Below are 15191 nucleotides of genomic sequence, written 5' to 3' on the forward strand. Positions count from 1 at the left end.
GTCTCCCAAATAACATACCTTTCTCGCTCCCTTTAGTTTATTTTGTTTTTCTAATACAAGCAGCTGTCCCTGAGCTCTCCTTATCTCTCTCCAACTAGGATGACGTCAAAGAGGTGCCTACTGGGCATGCTCACTGCCTCTGCTCTATTTGAAATAAATTAGGCATGTGCAATAGGCACTTCTTTGAAGTCTGGCAAACACATAAAAACTCAAACATATACAACCCTTTCCACCTCACCCCTCAATGATTGGTCTCATAACTTGCACATTTTAGGCAATGAAGGGGTGGGATGTGCCCCTGGAATTCTGTTGCTGGGACAGTGCCTAGAAAAGATTTCAAGTTGAGTGTTTAAGGTCTCAGTGAGGTATAATGTGGCCCTCATTTTGCATCTCTTTAGAGGAACTGACCCATAGCCATCAATTTGTGCCGGTCGTCTTCTTCCATTGGCATGGAAAAGTGAGCCCAGTAGCTTGAGGCAGGCAGGGTACTGCATGCTGTAGGCCAAGTGGATTTCTCAGAGATGACCTAGATGAACACTGTTGTTTTTGATGCAAGGATAGAATGTGGGTTTAGTGAAACTATGGTTCCTTCAAATTGTAATGAGCTATTGATAAGGGTCACATGCCCATCATGGAAATGTAGCAGCTTGAGCAGGAAAGTGGGCCCTTTCCATAATATATGAATTTTTAAATAAAGATGTTTGTACCTAGCATTTCTTTGATCCATTTTTCAATAAAGGTCTCCCATCCTCCCTTTTTGGGTAAACCCACTATGCAATTATATCAAGGAAAGGGCATCCCAGATCTCCTCTAGTGTTCTGACTAGGCCATAGTCTTGGTTCTTTTTGCAAGTGTTTTTCCACGAAAGAGATATAGAAGATATTAGTGAGGTGGATGGAGAGAAGAGAACCACAAAGCAATGCCAGACAACACATCTGGTCAGAGCACCATCTTGGACACCCTGCCACCCCACTTTAATATATGAGCCATGTGGCCAAAACTTGTGTGCAACTTTAAAAATCATTGTGTGCACAGAGGTGGTGACTCAGAAGTGGTTTATACACAAACATGATTTCCCCCTTTTTACTCCTTATGACAAGCAATAAATTAACAGTATCTGTCCTCTCTGAAAGTAGCAAAACAGCTAAATAGATCTAAACATTTACAAAAAACGGAGTCTGTCCCAGAATATTTACACAATTATAAATGTGTTCATTCACAATTCAGGGTTACTAGCCATTCTGCTTTGCAGCATGAGGTCCTGCGTTCAAATCCAGCCTTAGCACTACATGTAGGCAGATTGCATGTTCAGAAACACACAGACAGGTTAATTGGCTTCTGATTAAATGTACCCTTGTGTTGAATATCATAAGGATCTTAAATTGTAAACTCCTCAGGGCAGGGACTGATGTATTAAGCAATCTGTATAAAGCAATGTGTGTAAGGGCTCTTACTCACGAGCGTTTTTACCTGCGCTCCGTTTTTCGGCGTTCAGCCGCAGGGGAGCGCAGGAATAGACGCATTTCATTATTTCAAATGGGGCTGTACTCACACAGGCGCGTGTAGGCGCCGAACGCAGGTTGAGACGCAACATGCTGCATTTTGCCTGTGTGAGTACAGCCCCATTTGAAATAATGAAATGCATCTATTCCTGCGCTCCCCTGCGGCTGAACGCCGAAAAACGGAGCGCAGGTAAAAACGCTCTTGAGTAAAAGCCCTAAAGGTGTCAGTATTATGCAATTAACATTTATACATGAATTTCTAGTCTGCTAAATTTAACCGAGGTTATACTATATAAAAATAATACTTTTACAGCAACTGTAAGTTAGCATGTGTCACATCTCTTTTGCTTTAGAAGTATCAGAACTAGAATCCATCATAGCAGCATGCATGTAAAACAAGTGCTTTCATTAAAAAGGAAAAAAAAAAAAAAAAAACTATTTACCTGAGGAACTGGAGCAGCTCATTACAGACCTTTAAAAACAAACACATCACAAAATTAGAATTGGAAGGCCCAATTTGACAGATTTAATGCTTAATTATCAAATCTTTATTACACTGTGTACAGAGTATATATACACAATTAGGCCCATAAATCTTTAGACAGACAACTTTTTTCTAATTTTGGTTCTGTACATTACTACAATGAATTTTAAATGAAAATTCAGATGCAGTTGAACTGCAGACTTTCAGCTTTAATTCAGCTGGTTGAACAAAAAGATTGCATAAAAATGCATAAAAATGTGAGGAACTAAAGCCTTTTTTTTTTTTCTTCTCCATTTCAGGGGCTCAAAAGAAATTGGACAAATAAAAAAATGAGAATAAAATGTTCATTTCTAATACTTGGTTGAAACCCCTTTGCTGGCAATGACAGCCTGAAGTCTTAAAGGGGTTGTTCACCTTCGAGTTAACTGTTAGTATGATGTAGAGAGTGATATTCTGAGACAAATTGCAATCGGTTTCCATTTTTTTAATATTTGTGGTTTTTAAGTTATTTAGCTTTTTATTCAGCAGCTTTGCAGTTTGCAATTTCAGGCATCTGGTAGCTATGGTCCAAATTACGTTAGTAACCGTGCATTTATTTAAATAAGAGACTGGAATATGAATAGGAGAGGCCTGAATAGAAAGATGAGTAATAAGTAGTAATAACAGTAAATTTGTAGCCTTAGAAAGCATTTGTTTTTAGATAGGGTCAGTGACCCCCACTTGAAAGCTGGAAAATGATAAACTTAAAAATAATTTTAAATTATTTAAAATTAAAATAATTTAAAAACTATAAAAAATAAATGGCAACCAACTAAAAAGTTACTTAAAATTGGTTATTTTTATACTTTAAACTCATGGACATCACCAGATTCTGGGTTTCCTCCTTCCTGCCTTTACTGCAGTGGCTTTCAGTTGCTGTTTGTTTGTGGGCCTTTCTGTATGAAGTTTAGTCTTCAACAAGTGAAATGCATGCTCAATTGGGTTCAGATCAGATGACTGACTTGGCCATTCATGAATGGATTCCACTTCTTTGCTTTAATAAACTCTTGGGTTGCTTTGGCTGTATGTTGTGGGTCATTGTCCATCTGTATTATGAAACGCCTCCCAATCAATTTGGCTGCATTTAGCTGTATTTGAGCAGACAGTGTCTCTGGACACCTCAGAATTCATTTGACTGCTTCGGTCCTGTGTCACAACATTGATTCTATTCTTGATGCTTATGAGTGGTTTGCACCTTGCAGTGTACCATCTGTATTTACTTTCATGTAGTCTTCTCTTTTTGGTAAACTTGGGTATCGATACACCGACCTCCAAGTGTTGTTCACTTGTTTGGCTGTTGTGAAGGGGTTTCTCTTCACCACAGAAATGATTCTGCGATCATCCGCCACTGTTGTCTTCCAGGTCTTTTTGCGTTGCCAAGTTCACCGGTGCTTTCTTTCTCAGGATGTACCAAACTGTAGATTTTGCCACTCCTAATATTGTAGCTTTTATTTGCTTCATTGATAATGAAATAAAGGAATTGCCCACACCCCATAAAATAACCTTTGAGTCAATTGTCCAATTTCTTTTGAGCCCCTGAAATTAAGTCATTGTATTAAAAAAGGGCTTTAGTTCCTCACATTTTATGCAATCTTTTTGCTCAACCCACTGAATTAAAGCTGAAAGTCTGCAGTTCATTGTGGTAATGTACAGAACCAAAATTAGAAAAAAGTTGTCTCTGTTCAAAGATTTATGGGCCTAACTGTACAAGGAGAGGAAAAAAAGGGTACTCATGTAATATATAAAGACTGGTTATTATAACTCTGCTACATTCTGTATTTTTATTTCCTTTACCCATTTTTTCATGCTGCTTTCCTCATCTGCCTTCCACTCTTAACTTCACTCTTTTCTCAAATTCCTCACTCTCTCCTCTTGCTTCTGCAAAGCCCCTTTTATTATGCTATTATACTATTCTCCTGCACTATCTCCAGTTTGAAGAGGGCACAATCCACAGTGCTGCTGTGAATAATTTTTCCTACCAGTTTGGGGGCAAAGGGATCATTATAGCATTGCTCTCAGCTGCAGTAACACTATATTGTTTAATCCCCTTACTACAAATTAGCAGATCTGGATTGGATTGTGCACATCTCTACATGCAGCTCTAATCACTGTGGTGCTATTGGAAAATCAGCATGAAATTCAGTTTTTAACCCACCACTGACCTCCCAGTCCTGCTGCACTGCATGTGTCAGCAGCTGGGGCTTTAAAGGAGACGTGCCAGTCATATTTTTAACGTATTTTCGCTTCAATAATGTGTAGTGATCAATAAAACCACTTTTTAAAGCATTTTACTTCTTAATGTATTAAATAAAAGAGTTGCATAGATCCTGTCTCTTTAGTGTACAGGTAGAGATGGCTGGACATTTGTTAATTCTTCCACAGCAGTCATGACAATGAATGGCAGACAGATTTCTGCAGTAGCGGCTAAATCCCCAAGTGTGTCTGCTTCCAGTGTGCCCCTACCTGTTCTTATGTTGACTGCTTTTCATAGTGGAGCTGTGAACTTCTTACAATAAAGTGTAAATTTATGACCTTTCTCCATTATGTATTCTACTTCATTTTTATAAAATCATTTTTACAAAATTAATTCTGAACGAATCCCTGCTTTCATGGGTGCAACAGAAACTAGACTAAAGCTGGCCATAGACGCAAAGATCTGATCGTACGAATCGAGGATTCGTACGTTTTTCAGAACGTGTGTGGAGAGTCCCGTCATTTTTTGTCCAGCAGAGAACGGACGTTTTCTACTTTATTTGATTGGAATGGTTAGTGGCCGGTCGGGAGAGGGGAAAGTCCGATCGTACGATGGTCAGCTTAATCCCCTGGACTTAGCTATTGGATGACTTTGTCTGCATATTTGTTAAAGGAGAAAGAGCTGCCTTGGAATCAGACAGGAAACAAGGTGTAAGTCACAGAAGGGGGCAGCACTTGAGAGTATTTAGGCCTATTTTATTTTACAAAATCAAAATGTTAGTAACGGTGTTGTTTTCAATTTTAGGATATATATGATCTGTAGAAAAAGACGAAAGGTATGCGTCACCTTTAAGGTATGTGGACTGTAATCTTTCTTGTGGACAGTTTTCTCCTAGGGACCAAGGTCCTAAAAATAGCTTGTTCTTGGGAAACAGTATGCGAGCCTTGAATTATCCTTTTGTCCTACCCTAGGCTAAATAAATACGGCTCTTTTACAAATATAACCACAAGGGCAAAAAGCTAAAGTTGATGGAAAATTGTCTGCATTAACCCTATTCATAAAAATGTACTTGCACCCATACATGCTTGTTGCACTTGCAGGGAGTACCACAGAGCATGACTAGCCTACTCTGCTGAATACTGTCCAAGCGGGCTTACACAAGGGAACCCTGGAATTACTAGCAGTATGGACATGTCAGCAGTTTCAGGGTCCCACTAGTTGCATTAAAGGCCTCAAGTGACTTTGCAACTCATGTTTTGTTTAACACACATAGCAAAATTGATGTTATTCTAATGCAAAAGCATGTAGAAATTGCATCCATCGCATCTTTATGAAACCTACACTCCCTGTGTGTCAATATTGCTACATCAGGCACAACTGCACCTTTGATTGTAACTTCATGCACATCATTAATAATGCTAGAACTCTTGGAAAAAAATACTGTGGGGAAAAAATATAACAATTTGCTTAAAATATAGCAATATAGCAATATATTACAGTGTAATTTTACCTACTGCTTTTAAAATAAAGTTACCCGTTGGTGCAACTATAGATTTTACTATGTATTTGTACCTGATCTTATTTCATTTCTGACAAAAGCTTCTGATTTTAGGCCTCTTCAGGAAGTCATTTAGGCTCCCTCTTAAAGTCATTACCTGAATCCGCTATCACATCATCATCCAACAAGGCATTCCAAAGCCTCGCCATCTTAATGTTGACGAACCATTCATCAGCTACAGATAAATTATCTTCCTCAAGTATATTAAATGTCCAAAGTTGGGGGCCAATTGAGGCCCATTTTCAAATTTACACCGGCCCTCAGCCTCCGTCATGAAATTAATAATAATGCGGCCCTCCGGCACAGTGCAATCAGGAATCACGTAGCAATATTTGGGCACATTAGCTAAATCTGGCCCTCGTTACTAAAAGTTTGGACAACCCTGGTTTAGGTCATAATGTCTCTTAAGATTGACATGCAAACAGCACACAATATAATATTAGTGCATTACCATTTTTTCAGTGATGAATGTTAGGATGTATAAAAAAAAAATCAAGTTACCATAGGTGTTTCTCCATGATGAGCTAGTTTGACAGAAGATACATTCCCATTTTTCTTAACCTGCACTTCTATGTAAAACATTTCTGAGGTGATATAGCAAATTCTTTCATTAGGACCAAGGTGGGATTCCAGCCTAATTGAATAAAGAGTATATCATATTTTTTTTTTTCTTCCTTTAAGTTTGCATTTGTACAAATATCAATCAAACTCACATTGCCATGAAAAAACAAGTTTTTTTCTTTTGAGTTCTGCACCTATGCAACAGAACAAATAGCATTCTACAAGGCAATAATTTAGGGGATCTTTACTTAAACCAATCGTTAAGAACTGTGTGCTCAAAAACAATCCTAAAAATACATTTTAGCACTGTTTTACAACCGTTTCATTCTTAGTTTGCATGCAACAATATGTGGGGGGCAGGGCATGAATAGTAAAAGCTTATATGGATGTTTGGGACCCAGAAGTGTCAGTTTGTATATTGAACTGCATGCATTCCAATAGAATGTTCCATAATATGGCCCTGTACTCCAAATACCCTCACTCCCTTCTAACATAACCTATGGTGCATACAGGCAACTCACAGCACATGAATGAAACCTGTAGCAGACTCTGATGAGCTCTTAAAAGGACCAAGTACATAGGATCTACATGCTTAGCACTTAAGAGTCTAATGTAAGTAAAGCATTTATTCACTGGTAGGTACCAATTTGTTTAACACTTCCAGGAAATATTGTCACCTTTAATGTGAGCACTGTTCCATCTTCCTTGTTCAGTCCCTCCAGGGGTTTCATAGACAGCACATGCTCACAAAGTGTATTCCTGTGCATCTAATCTGGTGGTCCAGAAAATGCTCATGCAAAATATTGTAAAATATCTGACCAATCTACAGCATATGAGCCAGTGCTGAAACATCCATACAAACTGCCACCCCCTCAGTAATTGGCACTTTCTTGTCCTTAACCATTTCAAAATGTAATTTTCAGTAACAAAAACAAAAGACTTACCCTTTTTGTTTGGATATACATTCTATACGGGACAAAATTACAGACAGGGATTTTGCTGGAAACCAGAGATAAAGAGAAAAACAAAAAAATAGTTGACATTTTCTTATCTTTGTGTGAAAAAGAACATACACCCATGGACAACAGACATTTTGATTGTTGAACTGTGTATCATCATCATGCCTAGATTGAACGATCTCTCTGAGATATAGATGCCTATGAGGTTTTTAAAGGTATTTAAAAAGATCAACAAATATTTGGGGATCAAATATTCCCCTGATAGTGGAGATTTGCCAACTGTGAACTTGCACAGGCCATCCCATCAAGTTCGCCCATGAGCAGAACATTTATAACCTATAAGTACTGATGTCAAACAACATGAGTGTGCTATATGAATGAGGCTATGCAAATTAAATCTACATGGGAGGTGTTGGTAAAAAAACTATTGCAGTTCACAAAGAACTTGAATTCAGTATAAAGTGTACCCATGAACACCCAGGCAAAATTCAACACTTGCACAATGTGCTCTATACAGATTTAGTCCCAGTAACAGACATGTTTGGCAAAAACCAAAAACAACTTTTTACCAGAAATAATTAAACCATCTGTAAAGCTTGGTAGTGGAAATGTTAAAGAAATGCCTAACTAGCTTTCTGAGTTACATTTCCGGATCAGGTTTCCTACCTTGCAATGCTTCTTGTAGCATGTTCTGACATTGCAACACTGGATGATACAGCACACTCTTCAAAGCATTTCCAACAGGTTTGTCCTAACAAATATATAACAGGTATAGTTAAGCTGTATGAACATGTACATACATTAAAATTAGCCCTTGGGTAAGACAGAGTGAGCCAACAGAGTGGGGTTGTGAACACATTTTTTTATGGAACACATAAAACATAAGTTAAAAAGAAATTAAATCAGTTGTTTAAATATCACTTTACCAGAGCAATTAATGGGATAATATTTTGTTTGTTTTTTGTTTTCGTGTATGTTTCCACTAGGAGAGTAATGTCTGGGGAGTACAAACTAAACTGCTTCGCCTAGCTAGGGCCCTTAGGCTTCATCTCTCTTACACCCCTTAGGGTGTACTATGACAGGGTCTAATTAACTGACCATGGTTCACTCTTAGCGAAGCATATTTGAGCGCAGCTAAATGCATTAGCTAATTGATTCCATTATATTCTGCCTGGTTGTACTCATGAGCGTTCACAGTTGCATTTCATTGCATTCACATTTAATTGTGTTTTTATAAAGGCAACATGCTACGTTTTTGTGTTTGAAGACTAAGTAGAATAAAAGGATGCATTTGGAACTCCCGTGTGTAAGAGGTCTAGAATTGAGTAATATTTTACAGTTCTAACGAAAATGTTCAACTATCAGCTGCATATGGATAACATACCATACTTATTTTGTAAGTTTGGATGTACCTGGACTTGTTTTAAGTACCAGTGGCACCTAGTCTCTTCTGTAGTTCTACTGATGCCGCATATGAGTATTAAAGTACAACTACAGCACTCTTACCACCGTGAGGGACCATCCGAGTAAAAAAAGTCTCATGCAATGTATACTGTCAGGCTTTGCTGAGCAACATGTAACAAGGAAGTGTGCTAAATCAGAGTTATAGCACCAATGAAAAATAAAAAAAAAAGGTTATTTCCTTATATTTGTAATGCTCTCTGGCAGAAGACATCAGTTCTATCTTGCTTTATGATTTAAATTATTATACAGACTCATGGTAAGTACAAAAAGTAATGGGTATTGTAACAAGGGACTATGTATTTATGCATTACCAAACACAGTCTAGTTAGTTTAATTGTTTCATTCCATGGCTTCTGGGAGTATTTCCGATGCAGCTTTTCCAAAAGGCTTTTCTCCTGATGCTTCATGTGAACTGTAAGAAAAGTAAAAAGCTTGGCATCACCTTAGATAATATAGTGAATAAAGTACCCCCTCTTGTAAAATATAAGGATATTATTAGTTACTGAGGAGTTTCATGACCATATAAAAACACGAGGCCGAAGGCCGAGTGTTTTTATACAGGTCATGGAACTCCGAGGTAACTTCTAATATCCTCATATTTTACAACTGGGGGTACTTTATTTATTATAATACACAAATTTTAGTAAGTCATGTGACAGAAATGACATCACTACTCACCGTTTATAACTGATGACATCACTACTCACCGTTTATAAGGATATAATTTACAGGATATTCATGGCTTTTGTGTATTATATACTACTTTTGCACTACCCATGGAGCAAAGTCTAGATTCAAATGGCAAAACATGTCCAACTACAGGTATGGGACCTGTTATCCAGAATGCTTGGGACCTGGGGTTTTCCGGATAACGGATCTTTCTGTAATTTGGGTCTTCGTGCCTTAAGTCTACTAGAAATTCATTTAAACATTAAATAAACTCAATAGGCTGGTTTTGCTTCCAATAAGGATTAGTTATATCTTAGTTGGGATCAAGTACAAGCTACTGTTTTATTATTACAGAGAAAAAGGAAATCGTTTTAAAAAATTTGGATTATTTGGATAAAATGAGTCTATGGGAGACAGCCATTACGTAATTTGGAGCTTTCTGGATATCGGGTTTCCGGATAAGGGATCCTATACCTGTATTAGTCACACATTTTCCATTAAAAATGATGTTGACACGTTGCATGTGTAACATCTGAGTATTATAACCCTTTTCCCGCCAGCCAATTTGAAGAGTTTGTACACACTACTTCCCATGCCTCTACTTTGTGCACTGTTAACATTTCTCCATAATCAAGATACATTTTTTTATTTAATGTATGGCTAACCTCTTATCTCACAGAAACAGAATGAAACATTTAGGAATGTTTTGCAAGCTTATCAAAACAATATTTTTTGTGATTAAAGCAGTGTTTTAAGGAAAGAAACCTGATGTCAAGGCCCCTCATTTTTTCTTACAGAGAAAAAGATTATTACCATGTTTAAAATTCTGCTATTCAAATGTTATTTCTTAATACATTCAAGCAAGCACTGTACTGCTTTCAGAACAATGTACCTTCTAAACTACAGGATTACTAGAATTAACATTTAGAGTTAATACAGAAGGGTATATAAATGCAGCAAACACTGATTGATACAAGCGGGCCCAGCTCAATAGATTTTTAAAATTAATATAATTCTATTCCACTGCAGTCTATGGAAAATATATTTTATACATAAATGTGTTATCTCTGGTCCCCAGATCTGAACTGCAACCCCAACTGTTCTGCAAAATATAACGGGGGTTAAATGATCAGGTATCAGAGTGGGTACAGTTTTAGAGACAGACTCCAGAAACCCAAAAAATGCTTCTGACTCCACAGCTCTGTTGTAAACAAACAACACCATCCCAACTTTTTTTGAGCAGCAGAGCCAGGCCAGACCCGACAGGCGCCCTAGGCAACCAGGCCGTGCCGGCTGAGCGTGCCCATACTGGTATTTCTGCGTGCATGTGCAAGGTGGCACCTGTGTGCGCGCAGAAGCACATGGGGAGAGATGCGACAGAGCATGTACATGCCTGGCGCCCCCCCAGCTTTGCACCCTAGGCACGTGCCTACTCTGCCTACCCCGGCTGAGCAGACTTTACATTCTAACGAAAAAGGGGGGGGTCCGATTTTGTAGCATTCTACAAAATCTTAAGCAGTTGCATGGTGTTGTGTTGGATGGCTATATGGTTGCCAGGGCCCAAATTACCCTAGCAACCAAACAATAAATTGAATGAGAATGTGAATATAGAATAGAAATACAAAGAAGACAAGTAACAATAACACTGTAGCCTCACAGAGCAATAGTTTTAGCCTGCTGGGGTCAATAACCCCAATTTCCAAACTAGAAAAGAATCAGAAAATATAGGCGCATAATTTAAGAAAAGACCAACTGAAAATGTGCAAAGAATTGGTCATTCTATAACATACTGAAAGTTAAGATAAGTTAAGTTAAGGTGAAATATCTCTTTAAATAAACCTATATAAACATTATACATGTATTTTAATGCTTCAACATGCATTACAAATGCCCTAAACAGATAGTGTTACAATACCTTGACATTTAATGCAAACATTAGGGAAACTTGGAAATGAAAAGGGTACATATAAGCTGAACATGCAGTTGGACAATACTCTTTGTGACTTCAGTTTGCAACAATATAACTACTAGCATGCACATCTTAATCTATTTTTGTGTTTCTGAGGCATTATAGTCTCAGCAACTCTCTTTTTTCAGTGTACTACTAACCCCGATTCCACTTTATATTTATAAGACATACAAAAGCAGCTGGACTTTCAACAGTACATGCACTAATGAAATGTTGGTAATGTTTGCATTCCTGCAGACAAGGGGAAGAACACAAACTCATGTGTAAGGTTGCACTAGTACAGTAACTTGTAGCAACCATATACTTCGAAATGGGCCTGGCAGCAGAGTTTGGGCATTATTAGGCAAGATGAAGAGGCACAAACATTTTAGTATTTATCAAGACTGCACTAGACCAATCTAAATTTGTTGTAATTGGTTACAGCAGGTGCATTTTTTTCTCCCATAGTTACATGGGTCCATTAAAAGTGATTAAGCAATGCAAAATATGTACACCAACTGGCCATGATCCCATGTTTACCTTTAAAGTCATGTTTGCTTTTGGTAAACTTTATAACAGCTATATATTTAGCAATATATTCTGAGAACTGCACTAAATTCTAAACTTTAAACGTATTTCTTGTTTTACATTTATGATTAGGGGGCCACAAAGTTCAGGACGTCTAACCAAACTCTGGAACCTGAGATGGCTTCTATAGCACTGAGAATATTTCCCTGCAGGAAAGACAGGGCAGGTGGACTTCTAGTTAAACAATATTATTATAGTATCAGAAACATGATGATTCCAACAAATCAGTGCCAACTATAATCCAAGCATTATTTTTTTAAAGCAATGGCTTGAAATTTTACATGTATGTATTCAAATTAAAATGCATTCTTTACAATTTAACTACTAAAAGGCAAAGACAAAAATAGCATGTTTACAATATTGTATTGCAAATCAATGTTTTTTTTACCCAGTCCAATTACTTCACTTTCCCGTTGCGCAGGAAGTAAAGAGAATTCCATGGTGATGGCTTTTTTTCAGATTCAGCTGAAGTGACTTTATCCTCAAAACATTCATGAAATAAAACTCTCACACTCACAAGTTCTGTGATTTGCCACACCCCATAACAACCAATCATCCAATCTAAATGCTCCTTTTTTTGTTAACTCATTCTGCCTCAACACATACAATAGAGTAAAACATATCATTAGAATTAAAATGTAGTTAAAAGAAAGCAAAATTCATTAAAGTCTTGCTCCTTTTAATGGATACAATGGTTTAATATGGAGTACCTAATTTCTCCAACACAAATCTACAGTACAATTTACCTCAGTATGATTTTTTTAGATATCTACTGCATTTTGCTGAAACTAATAATATCACATTCAGAAAAATAGAGTTAAACTGGCGAAATTACTTTACTCCTACTTTTTGCTGAAAAAAAACTTTGGCATAGGGTGGCTTTAAAAAAAGTTGGCATTCAGGTGATTGTGAAGTTTAATGATTTTTTGGCATAAACAAACATTTTACTCCAAGTTAACACTAAATTAGTCCCCCCACCATGGACACGGCTTAACTCCTGACCCTTAACATATAATTATGAATTCATTCAGAGTATTGCAGCAAAGTTTTTCATTTTACTACACCAAGTCACTAAAGGGCAAGTAACATCTAAAAGTGAACTTTTAGATATTTGTCCAGCTGCAATTGCAATATTTCTCAGCTTTTCATCCCAGGTAGCCATGAATGATATTTAAAAACTATTGTATTCAAAATAGCTTGTCTGTCATCTGCTATACAATTGTAGTCTTAACACCATTTTGAACCTTTAGGGCAATGACAGACAAGCCCTTTTTCACCCATCAGAAACTGCACTACACCCTGGTGTCAAAGTGCCCAAAAATACCTTTTATGCTTATGGGAATCTCCACAGGTAAAATACTTCAATAGTGTAATTGCAAGAAAAATTCTTGTCTAATTTCACGCGACTACACCATTTAAGTGTTTTACCCACATCGTTTCCCCTTAAAATAAAAAAATCTTGCCCTTAATAGTACATTATAAGTATTTTTGGTGTTACTGACCTTTAATTCCTACTTAACCATTCAGAATATGGTTATTATGTATACCTGCTCCAGGCCAGTGCAGTTTTCTGCTAATAGGAGCACCTGCCTGGGTTCTTCCGGCAAGCACCACAGAGTGATCATCTTCTTCTGCTTCTTCTTTCATCTTCTTCTGCTTCTTCTTTCGTCAAATTTCCTGTGGCAGACGCATGCACAATACATTGAAATATACTTTTTTTTCTCCTTTAAATGCCAGTAGGTATTCCTGTACATAGTTTAAAGCTCTGCTGGGAATTGAGCACTGGGTCTTGTGATTGCCACTTAACCAGAAGAGTAACCAGCAAGTTCTCATCTCTCATCATCTTTTCACATGGCTTTTCCTTAAAACTTCAGCTGCCCTATTTGTCATGTAGGTTCAGCCAATCAGAGCCAGCTGTGCTCTATCTAAGCCCCTGTTTGACCTTCTTTTCCTGAACATTAGCTTCTTGTAGCTTGGGAACTGTGACTAGCCCTTAGCTCTTGCTCACAACCATCTTTCTTGTTCCTGCCTCCATCCCGCTCCTGCCTCTATGCCTGCTCTGTCCTGCCCCTACACCCACTCCTACATCCATGCCAGCTCCATCCTGCTCCTACTTCCATCAAGCGCCTGCCTCTATGCCCGCTTCCCTGTCCTGCTTCTGCCTCTATGCACCACTCTGTCACGCTGCTGCCTCATCTCATTCCTGCCTCAATGCCCACTGTGCCCTGCTTCTGCCTCTGTCTCATTCCTGTTTGTTACTTGCCAGACATATGTAAGGGTACACAGCAGAGGAAAGCTTACTACTCATTAGTTTATGGCCACATCTTGGCTACAGAGCAAACAGCTAGAGCTTTCTTCACAAAGAAAAACTAAAACAAAAAGATTATTAATTGTTATTAGAAGAACAATTTTTGTGATTATTTTTGTATGCTGTGTAAGAACAAATGATGAAACTTTGAAGTTTGTGTAAGTTTTTTTATTGTATTACTTTTTTGAATTTGTTGTTAGGATTTTCTAATTTGTACATACTTTGCAATTCAACTAATCACCATATGGGCTAATGCCACACCTTGATAAAGTTACAGTATACAGTAACTGTATATATCAAATATTAGAGCAAATGTTAGAGAACATTCATAAAATATAGAATATGATTGCACCCAGACAAACTGGTCTATGTTTCACACTAGCATGCCTTCTTGGGAAGTAATGGTGGGACACCCATCTTCATATCTAATAACTTAAATATTAAATAAACCAGATAGAATTAGTTTGCCTCTAATAAGGATTAATTTTATCATAGTTGGGATCAAGTACATGACACTATTTTATTATTACAGAGAAAAAGGAAATAATTTTAATGTTTCTTGATTATTTTATTATAATGGAGTCTATGGGAGATGGTCTTCCCGTAATTCAGAGCTTTCTGGATAACAAGTTTCTGGATAATGGATCCCATAGCAGTACTTAATTTCACCTGGCCCTAGTTTGCACAAAAAATCTCTTTGATGCCACTGTGAAAAAAATAGCCTAACAGCGCAAGATTACTTTTGCTCAATGTCACCTTTGGTCTTGTCCTAAATTAGCCATTGTCCCTAAATTGTGAAAAATGTGGCCCAAAAAAACAACAACTTGGACACCCAAGAGTTACAAAAAAACATACTGGCCCTAGTTTTATCAAAAACCTTAATTCTTGCTATATTGGGAGAAGAGGTTCTGGTGGTA

The 15191-nt window shown here is 37.5% G+C and overlaps 1 protein-coding gene across 1 annotated transcript in view; it reads right to left on the reverse strand.

Annotated features, from left to right (window-relative positions):
* med1l.L (mediator complex subunit 1 like L homeolog) overlaps positions 1 to 12521 on the reverse strand; it is a 39879-nt gene extending 27358 nt beyond the window's left edge. Inside the window, exons 1-6 of the mRNA XM_041566143.1 lie at positions 12355 to 12521; positions 9073 to 9173; positions 7964 to 8048; positions 7283 to 7337; positions 6279 to 6411; positions 1946 to 1974 (exon numbers count right to left, since the gene is read on the reverse strand). Coding sequence (XP_041422077.1) covers positions 1946 to 1974; positions 6279 to 6411; positions 7283 to 7337; positions 7964 to 8048; positions 9073 to 9173; positions 12355 to 12406 — 455 coding nt within the window. The 5' untranslated portion in view covers positions 12407 to 12521. The remainder of the gene's footprint in view (positions 1 to 1945; positions 1975 to 6278; positions 6412 to 7282; positions 7338 to 7963; positions 8049 to 9072; positions 9174 to 12354) is intronic.
* Between the last annotated feature and the right edge of the window lie 2670 nt (positions 12522 to 15191).

The sequence above is a fragment of the Xenopus laevis genome, chromosome 6L (assembly GCF_017654675.1).
Source record: "Xenopus laevis strain J_2021 chromosome 6L, Xenopus_laevis_v10.1, whole genome shotgun sequence".
Taxonomy (NCBI): Eukaryota; Metazoa; Chordata; class Amphibia; order Anura; family Pipidae; genus Xenopus; species Xenopus laevis.